The sequence below is a fragment of the Chiloscyllium plagiosum genome, chromosome 38 (genome assembly GCF_004010195.1).
Source record: "Chiloscyllium plagiosum isolate BGI_BamShark_2017 chromosome 38, ASM401019v2, whole genome shotgun sequence".
NCBI classification, from domain to species: Eukaryota; Metazoa; Chordata; class Chondrichthyes; order Orectolobiformes; family Hemiscylliidae; genus Chiloscyllium; species Chiloscyllium plagiosum.
This window is the reverse complement of record NC_057747.1, coordinates 14,321,783-14,332,491: the sequence shown is the minus strand read 5'-3', so window position 1 is coordinate 14,332,491 and position 10,709 is coordinate 14,321,783. Positions and strand designations below refer to the sequence as shown.

Genomic DNA, 10,709 nt, shown 5'->3' with positions numbered 1-10,709 from the left:
AACTCCGCACCGCCTTCCTAACCTGCAATCTTCTTCCTGACCTCTCAACCCCCACCCCCACTCCGGCCTATCATCCTCACCTTGACCTCATTCCACCGATCGGATTTCCAAAGCCCCTCCCCTAAGTCCCTCCTCCCTACCTTTCATCTTAGCCTGCTGGACACATTCCTGAAGAAGGGCTTATGCCCGAAACGTCGATTCTCCTACTCCTTGGATGCTGCCTGACCTGCTGCGCTTTTCCAGCAACACATTTTCATAACTAGTGCTTCAATATTTTAATCTTTGAGAAAAGTTCCTCATTTGAAACTGGCCTTCAGTGAACAATACTTGGTACTATTATGTGGACCTGAATTCTTCTATGATGACAACATTTCATTTCATGTGGTTAGTGTTCTCAGGCAATATATCCCATTCATTCTCTCAATTACCAAAACATTTGGCATCACTTTAGTTTTGTCTTTACCTTAAGCAGCTTTTCAAAAAACAAAATGGTTTTAGTGCATTACTCATGTTCCTTTATATTACATTTCTTTACCTTGTATGTAGAGTTTATCTATTCCCATTGCAAATGCCATTTAAATTTAATTTATGAGGCCTGTTAACGATCTTGGCTTCCTTGAAGGTAAAATAATACTTCTATAATGTTTAACCTCACTTAGGATCTAAAAGGCAAAATGCAAGAAGTCATGACCCAGGAAGTATCTGATGTTTTTAGTGACACTACCACTCCAATTAAGTTGCTTGCTGTAGCAGCCACAGCTCCACCAGATGCACCAAACAGAGAAGAGGTAAGTGGGAATAATGATTAAGTAACTGAAAAAGGTTTTGCTGAAAAGATGTAACCACATAAACCATATATTTGAAGGAGATGGTGCAGTGTCCAGGTATAACTGTGTTAATCATTCAATGAAAATGAAGGAACCAAACCAGATAGACAACTTTACCTGTAATTTACTATTACAGTTGTTTAACTTAAAGAAAAGACCATGCAAATGAGGCCTGTTGCAAATGATTTCATTTGCTAATAGGCAACACATCGGAGCATCCGTTCATGACATTGTGAAATGGTTGAATTATGGGCACTATACTGCTAAGTAGCCAAGCATGACTTTTTTTTTGGAAAGTGCTGAGCAGAACTGGAGTGATTCCTGCAAGGTGGGACAACGGTTTCCTGATTGTCTTTTCACTTATCGTACCCTTTTTAAATGGTTGTTTCACATCAATTTAGACTTGGCTTTGGATTGCCATTAAAAAGTTTTGGTTAATTCAGTTGAACATAAGAAAAGCAAACCAGAAATACAGGAGAATACACCAGAAATATCTTTGTGGTTGTTATGGACAGATGGTTGAATTCACTTCATGTTGGTACATGAGTGTTCAATTTTAAAAAAAAATGTTTTGCAGTTTAAGTTGGTGTTGCATATGTGGCATAAGACCAGGTCTCAATTTGCATAACTGATTGCAAATGTTCCAAATTGAAGGATAGCAACAACAGTTATATGGAAACGTTGACATCTGGAAGTTCGCTTTCAAGTCATGAACCATCCTGACTTCGAATAATATTGTTGTTCCTTCACGATGTCTGGACAAAAATACTCAGAACTCCCTTTCTCTCAGAGCTGTTGTTATAACAAATACCCATGGACTGCAGCATGTCAAGATCACTGTCATCTTCTTAAGAGCAATAAATATGCTGCCTCAGCAGCATCCACATCCTAAGAAGGTGTTTTTAAAAAAATGAAGTCTGTGTGGATTGGATGGTTGGAAATATTGGTTTTGCACCTTCCCTCTTTGACTTGAAAACATGTGACTTAATTGTGTTTTCCTGAAGTATCAAAATTGGTGAAGACCGAGAATTCTCCATTTATGTTTGACCAGGGTTGGTTTCTCCCATGTTTTGGAATCCAGTATAGTTTTCAGATGGTTTCATATTGTACCTAAATTTGGGATGTTTTGGGGTGTGGATACACATACTCAGCTGCCTATTGAGTGCTAGCTTGGATGTGTGCAACTTGTCCATGAGAGCCAGTGAATCTGAGATCTCAATGGCAGGTATGCAGTATTTGAAAAGTGTCACTTTTGGGAATGTTTTTCTTTCCACCTAACTTTGCAAATAGATCTCTTCACGGTGAAGATAGAATGCTTCCAATTGGTTTGTATGATGCCTGTAGGTTGTCCAAGTCATGTACCATAAAGAAGTGATTGATAACCACTGGTAAACTTTGATCTTTGTACAAAGACAAACTTGATGTTCTTTCTAATGCCTGGCATGGGCCTCCAGAGGTTGAACTCTCCAGATTATGGTTGATTTTGTCACACAGCATTGTGTTATTGGAAAGGATTCTCCCAAAATAACAGTTTCTATACTGAAAGGAATGATAGTGTTGATGATGACTGTGGGGTCTTGGAATATGTGGTCATAGGTAGGTTGATATAAGAATGCTATCCTACTCCGATGTATTTTAGGCCAAAGTTGTCTTTGGATTGGTCAAAGTGATTAATAGTAGCTGAATGCTGGTGTGCTCCATGAGGGAACAATCATTCACAAACTATAGTATTCTCAGCAGCTTTTCCTTTTCGTTCATGTCTTCCCTTGTCACTGACAAGGCCAGCATGTATTGACCATCTCTCATTGCTCTTGAACTGAGTGAACATATTTAGAATCAATCAACATTGCTCTAATGTAAGACTAGGTAGGGGCAGAAGATTCACCGTTAAAAGACATTAGTGAATTATTCAGATTTTATGACAGAGTAGTTTTCAATTCCAGTTTTATTTGCTGAATTTAAATTCCACCAGCTGCCAAGGTAAAACACATGTCCACCAGTGTGTTTGTCTGAGCTTCTGCTTTATCGGTCTCATGATTCTATCACTGTCCTTGTGCAAGTCCCGAGACTTTGCAACTTGAAGGATCACAAGGAGTGCAGGGAGAATTAGCCATCTGGATACATAACTGGCTTGAAGGTAGGAGACAGAGGGTGGTGATGGAGGGTTGCTTTTCAAACTGGAGGTCTGTAACCAGTGGTGTGCCACAATGATCAGTGCTGAGTCCACTGCTTTTCATCATTTACACAAATGATTTGGATGTGAAAAACATAGGAGTACAGTTAGGAAGTTTGCAGATGATACCAAAATTGGAGGTGTAGTTGCATCAGTTGCAGAAGGTTGCATCAGTACAATGGGATCTTGATGAGATGGGCCAATGGACTGAGGAGTAGCACTTGAAGTTTAATTTAGATTAATGTGAGGTGCTACATTTTGGCAAAGAAAATCAAGCCAGGACCTAGATGATTAGATTAGATTCCATACAGTGTGGAAACAGGCCCTTCGGCCTAACCAGTCCACACCGACCCTCTGAAGAGTAACCCATCCGGACCCATTTCCCTCTGACTAATGCAACTAACTCTATGGGCAATTTAGCATAGCCAATTCACCTGACCTGCACATCTTTGGATTGTGGGAGGAAACCGGAGCACCAGGAGGAAACCCACGCAGACACTGGGAAAATGTGCAAACTCCACACAGTCACCCGAGGCTGGAATCGAACCGAGGACCCTGGTGCTGTGAGGCTGCAGTGCTAACCACTGAGCCACCATGTTGCCCTAATTACACAATTAATGGTAAGGTTGTGGGGAACGTTGCTGAACAAAGATACCTTGGCATGCAAGTTCATAGTTCCTTGCAGGTGGAGTCGCAGGTAGACAGGTTAGTGAAGAACGTGTTTAGTATGCTTTCGTTTGTGGGTCAGTGCATTGAGTATAGGAGTTGGGACTTGGTGTGGTTGTACAGACATTGGTTTGGCCACTTGTGGAATATTGTGTGCAACTGTGCTCTCCCTCTTCCAGGAAGGATGTTGTGAAACTTGAAGGCGTTCAGAAAAGGTTTACAAAAATGTGACCCGCGTTGGAGGGTTTATGCTATATTATGCTGAAAAGGGACTATTTTCCCTCGAGCATCGGAGGTTGAGGGGTGACTTTCGAGGTTTGTGAAATAGAGGGATTTGGATGGGGTGAATAACCAAAGACTTTTTCCTGGGGTGGCGGAGTCCAGAGCTAGAGGGCATACGTTTAAGGTGAGAAGGGAAAAATTTAAAAGGGACTGAAGGGGCAATGCAATGTTTTCACACAGAGAGTGGTGCATGTATGGAGTGAGCTGCCAGAGGAGATGGAGGAGGCTGATAGAGTTGCAACATTTAAAAAGCATCTGGGTGTGGATCAGAATAGGAAGAGTTTCAAGCGATATGGACCAAATATTGGCAAATGGAGCTAGACTAATTTAGGATATCGAGTCAGTATGGAAGATTTGGACCAAAGGGTTTGTTTGTATACTGTACAGTGCCATGACTCTCTGTGAATACATTGCCTTCTGTACTGAATTATGATATTACTGTGTCAAGATGTTACTGTAAATCTAGTAAAATATGATTAGCAGGACCTGAAAGTCTTATATTATTAGGCCAATTAATGATGGGAAACATACTTTATGTTCAATACATCAAATAAAAACCATGTTAATTTGGCAGGTGTTCGAAGAGAGGGCAGCATATTTTGAGAACCATGCTGCCAGACTTGGTGCCACGGCAGAGAAAGCTGCTGCTGTTGGGGCTGCAAATAAAAGCACCGTAGAAGGTATACAGACAGCTGTGAAATCTGCCCGGGAGTTAACACCACAGGTAGGTACAGCTACTAATGTTAAACACACACACAATCAGTATTATTAAGCCTGTAATTTGTAGCTACATGCCCCCTTGTTTTCAACTTCCGAATGCACCATCTAGTGGAATGACGAGAAAATTGACCATGCTGTTTCAATTGGCTGCAGATAGTATTAATTAATTTACTGTGAAATGGCTTTTCCACTTGAAAAGTTTTGTTTTCATCCTGCAGCGGAATGATGGTGGAAGCCTGAACCTCGACCTGAAAAGGTTGTTGAGTCAGACTACAACATTTAAGCAGTATGAAGATATTAAGATGCTTTGATGTAGCTGACAGGGCTGTGGGACAAGAGCTGGAAAGTGGGATTAGTGTCATAAGATCTTTGGCATGAGCTTGATGGTCTAAATGGCCTCCTTCTGTGCTGTGAACATCTAAGAACGGTCAGTCATGCAGCTCTGAATCTATATTTGTTGTACTGGTAGATTTTTAAAAATACTATGCCGGCAGGAGTGTTGAACCCCCTAACCCTCAGTGCTTGATTTGACTATTATTGAATTATTTGTGCAGGTGGTTTCAGCTGCTCGCATCTTGTTGAGAAATCCTGGTAACCAAGCAGCAAATGAACATTTTGAAACCATGAAAAACCAGTGGATTGATAATGTTGAGAAAATGACAGGTGAGCAGAAGTATTAAACTTATAATCACATGAACGTTACAATTTGTAATTGTGAAAGGCCATTAAGTAATGCTTTTCCCTGCTTCCTTGTATCACTGGCTATCTTAAGAAGTAGCTCCACAAACCAACTTTGTTTTGAACTTCAAGCCTTCACTCGCAAAACAATATATTAGCAAATGGCAAGAATTTGGAGTCAAGTCAACAACCTTAACAAGTATCCTGATAGTGCTATGAAATGTCTAAATGTAACTGAACCAGCATTTTGTCTTTTAGCTTGGGTTCATTGATCCTGTGTTCTCAACAGTGAGCATCACTTGCTCGAATAGCTATTCGGAGAATCTGCACCTCAGTGTTTGTAACCCAGCCTCTAACTGATGCTCCCTTTTGAGTATGTGTATCCTTGTGAATTGGGTGAACTATTTCATTTATCTTCATTGTGACGTACATACAAACATATAAAGTTTGAGTAGAGGTAGGCCCCAGGCCCCTTTACGTTTGCTCTACTATTCAGTAAAGGTCATAGCTGATTCCCCCCACCCCCTCCAATTCCACATTCCCATTAACCTTTGATTACCTTGCTTAACAAGATTGATTTACCTACATCTTAAAATCTGACATGGAGAATTTCAAAGCCATGCAACCCTGTGGGGAAAAAAAACTTTGCTTCATTAGTCCTAAAATAGTGACCTCTTATTTTGTAACCATGTCCCCTGATTCCCATTCATTTCCTACAACAGTAAACATTTATCCCAAGTCTACCTTACCCAAACTATGAGCATCCTGTAAACTTGCTCTTATTATTTTGAACTCCAGTGAAAACAAGCCCAGTCTGTCCACTCTTAACTTCCACACATCTGGAGATATAAATCCTTTGTGTTCCCACAAGCCTCTGTAATTGTGGGCCACGCCAAAAGCTTAATGATTGTGTGTGTGTGTGTGTGTGTGTGTGTGTGTGTGTGTGTGTGTCTGTGTGTGTTTGTTTGTGTCTGTGTTTGTGTTTTTATATTTATGCATGCTGATCCACACATACTGATTTTCCCTTATGCAAGCATGTCAATCCCTAAGGTAGTTCAAGGAAATGATAAGGACACTTCACTCTATAGTGGCCATATCTCCCACAGTTAAAACAAGGGCCTGGCATTTGTCCCTGGAGTCTTCGCTGTCTTGTTCCTAGTCCCAAAGGTGTAGTACTGGGCCTGCTTATTCCCCCTTACCAGGGTCCCCTCTGGAAAGGGTTACTTAGCGGAGGTCGTTGGGCTGGCATCTAAGATAGGTTCAGCTCCCAGTGGGTATCCTGGTCCCAATCAACTTCGTCAGGGTTGGCACATAGGATATACGATCACGAGGTCACTGGACGTATTCGATTTTTACCTGTAATTTGGATTGTGGTTTGGGCTCGGTCTGGCTATCCCGATGGAAGATCACCACTCGCCTCATTTAGCGACCAGGAATTCCCAGACCAGTTCATATTGTTTGTCCGGATCACATCAGCGACACCTGAAGGTATACATTGCAAAGGCACAGTGTTAAACTAAGGTGAGTCGTCATCGCGATTAAAGGCTTGATCACCTGCACATGTACTGCAGGTACGTTCCCAATAATCACCTCCTGACTCCCAGATTTGGGTTTGCGTTCCAGTATGTCACTAATGTTTAAGGTTGTTTTAAGGCTCATTGTAACAACTAGATTAAGCAGTCCATCTGGGAATCATTGTTGGGGCATCTCTCCTCCAAGTCCTCATATCAGCGGACAAGCCTTGCACCACCCTGGCCCATCTGTCCTTGCCATTTGGTAACTTCTTCAAAGGGTAAAAATGAGGGCTGCAGATGCTGGAAACCAGAGTTTAGATCAGAGTGGTGCTGGAAAAGCACAGCAGGTCAGGCAGCATCCGAGGAGCAGGAAAATCAACATTTCGGGCAAAAGCCCTTCATCAGGAATAGAGGCAGGAAGCCTCCAGGGTGGGGAGATAAATAGGGGTGTGGGGCTGGGGAGAAGGTAGCAAAGAGTACAATAGGTGAATGGGGGTGAAGGTGGAGGTGGTAAGTCAGAGAGGAGGGTGGGGGAAGGTAGCAAAGAGTACAATAGGTGAATGGGGGTGGGGATGGAGGTGATAGATCCGAGGGGAGGGTGGAGCGTATAGGTGGGAATGGAGATTGGCAGGTAGGACAGGTCATGAGGACAGTGCTGAGCTGGAAGGTTGGAACGGAGGTCAGGTGGGGTGGGGGAGGGGAAATTAGGAAACTGGGGAAGTCCACATTGATGCCCTGGGGTTGAAGTGTTCTGAGGCGGAAGATGAGGCATTCTTCCTCCAGGCGTCAGGTGGTGAGGGAGCGGCAGCGGAGGAGGCCCAGGACTTGCATGTCCTCGGCAGAGTGGGAGGGAGAGTTGAAATGTTAGGCCATGGGGCGATGGGATGGATGTTCCCTGAAGCGCTCTGCAAGGAGGTGTCCAGTCTCCCCAATGTGGAGGAGACCGCATAAAACCCACCAACTCCCACAGCTACCTGGATTACACCTCTTCCCACCCCATCTGCAAAAATGCCATCACTTATTCCCAATTCCTCTGCCTCCGCCGTATCTGCTCCCAGGAGGACCAGTTCCACCACACAACACACCAGATGGCCTCCTTCTTTAGAGATCGCAATTTTCCTTCTCACGTGGTTGAAGATGCCCTCCAGTGCATCTCATCCACATCCCGCACCTCCGCCCTCAGATCCCACCCCTCCAACCGTAACAAGGACTGAACCCCCCGGTCCTCACTTTCCACCCTACCAACCTCCGCATAAACCGCATCATCCGCCGACATTTCCACCACTTCCAAACAGACCCCACCACCAGAGATATACTTCCCTCTCCACCCCTTTCCGCTTTCTGCAAAGACCCTTCCTTCCTTGACTACCTGGTCAGGTCCACACCCCCAACAAACCACCCTACCCTGCCACCACAGGAATTGCAAAACCTGCGCCCACACCTCCTCCCTCACCACCATCCAAGGCCCTAAAGGACCCTTCCACATCCATCAAAGTTTCACCTGCACATCCACCAATGTCATTTATTGTATCCGTTATTCCCGATGCGGTCTCCTTGACACTGGGAGCTCTTCAGGGAACATCTGTAAGATATCTGTCCATTTACTATTGGCTTTATCCTTCCATTCTTTGAGCCAAGTGGAAATCATTAATCACAATTTTTCTTTCAAAATAGATTTAGTGCTTGTTCACAAGAGGCCACATCCCAGGTTCCTAATTTCCTGACCTATGCAGAGGGTACAGAATGCTTGTTTCACACACTGTTGCAAGCTGTTGACAATAGTGCATATAAGGGCAGGTGTCCCTGCATGTCCAATACCTGAATATCTTTCAACATCACCGCCCCCCCACCTCCCCCTCACTGTTTTGTGCTCTTTTTCCCCACGCACTTTTTACCCGCCGCTCGCTCTTGAATATTTTCTAACTTTCTTCCTATCTCAGTTTTTAGCTTTTTGTTTATTCGTTGCTTCTAAAAGAAGTGAGACATTCACATACCAGAACAATCAAAATTAGGGAGTTTAGCTCCATAAATCTTGCTGTGACAGCCACGAACAAAACTCTTTGTCTCTAAGTGTGAATCAAAATACCTCTTGGCCATTCTAATTGTTCCTAGGTTTTCATTCCCCCATTTTTCGAACCTTTGTGTGGCCGACGGTGATCTTTATTTTTAGGGGGCTGATGGCCTTTCACAACTTCAAATGTATCCAAATACTGGAGCTTGTAATTCGTATCCCAAGAGGGGTCGCCATGCCCACCCTCAATATTTGTCCTCTGGTAATCAATCTTTTCCAGTTTAAAGTTGCCTCCATAAGGCGAGTTGCTGTGGGGACCACTATACAAAGAATAACATAGCTACTATCACATGTCTCTTTCCACACAATATTGGCCAGTGACCCTGGCACAACCAGGGGGTCGGTCTTCAATTGTCGTGGAAAAGCAACTTTTTAAAGAATATAAATGTTAAAACTTCAATTGTCTGAAACAATATCACAACCCACTCATTCCAGGTATCAATCTAGTGGACTTCCTTTGAAAGACCTTGCCCTTCTTTCTTAAAGGATAAGGCAGTCAGACTGCACACTGTATTCAATTTATATCACCAATGTTCTGTTTATCATTCTTACTTTCATGTTCAGAAATTGCTTTAAATATTTTTATTTCCATACCTACTTCACAGGAAAAACCTAAGTTGAGCATGGCTTGAAAGCTTTTTTTCTCCAAATTAAAATGAAGCCAGTTTTCCCCCCCCCTCTCCTCTCCTATGCTTCTTGGGTAGCAATTGGACTCATAAACCTCCATATGCTGTCCACCTCTGTTGGCAATTCTGTACTAAAAATGCCGTACGTTTGTGGGATGACTTTCTTGATCGCTGCTGTTAAGGATTAATTATCATTTGAGCTTGCTTCCTCTCTCGAAATTGAAGAATTGTGTATAATCTGAATTAGCAATGTTAAACAAGTAGATTCCTGGTATGCTTTGTAAATATCAATTTAACCTGTTCCTTTCCTCCGTTGCACTAACTCCCAGTTTAGGAAGCAGCCAGTGACAACTATGCTTTGAATTTTCCTTCTCAAGCAGCACCTATAATGTGAGGAAATCAAATTTTTGTCCCCAAGTGACTGAACGCTTGTTTTTAATCACTGCTTATGAAATTGTGCAAATCTTATCTGCTGTTTTATGGAATATATTTCTAAGTGGTTAGTAAGACACAGCTGTAATCTCTCATTTCTAATGTGTCGAGCCACAGTCACTCAATTTCGAACTATTCCAAACTGCAAGCTTTTGTATTCAGTAACTGCTTGAATTTCAGAATTATATTTGCTCAATTTAATGTTGATAATGCCAGGTGTTAATGTATCATATATTTCATAGGTTTGGTGGATGAAGCGATTGACACCAGGTCTCTTCTGGATGCCTCTGAGGAAGCTATCAAGAAAGACATAGACAAGTGCAAGGTAGCCATGGCTAACGTACAGCCCCAAATGCTGGTTGCTGGAGCAACAAGCATTGCCCGTCGTGCAAACCGAATTCTTTTGGTTGCTAAGAGAGAAGTCGAAAATTCAGAAGACCCAAAATTCCGTGAATCAGTGAAAGCAGCATCTGATGATCTCAGCAAGACTATCTCTCCTATGGTAATGGATGCTAAAGCTGTTGCTGGGAACATTTCAGATCCTGGTAAGATCCACTGAGGTTTTATTGCTAATTTTGTACTTCATTAGATTGTTCTATGTGTTTTGGATTTTTCTTGCTTTTACTTGTTGCAAAATAAACCGTTTACTCTGACTTTAAGGTGGATACTATTCACTCCAGGAACAGGACTTCAGAAACAATTGCAGTATATCAGTGGTCT

At 42.7% G+C, this 10,709-nt stretch overlaps 1 protein-coding gene across 1 annotated transcript in view; it reads left to right on the top strand.

Annotated features, from left to right (window-relative positions):
• Positions 1-10,709, top strand: part of vcla (vinculin a) — a 117,924-nt gene that overhangs the window by 84,687 nt on the left and 22,528 nt on the right. Inside the window, exons 13-16 of the mRNA XM_043678615.1 lie at positions 660-788; positions 4,523-4,672; positions 5,223-5,331; positions 10,232-10,534. Coding sequence (XP_043534550.1) covers positions 660-788; positions 4,523-4,672; positions 5,223-5,331; positions 10,232-10,534 — 691 coding nt within the window. The remainder of the gene's footprint in view (positions 1-659; positions 789-4,522; positions 4,673-5,222; positions 5,332-10,231; positions 10,535-10,709) is intronic.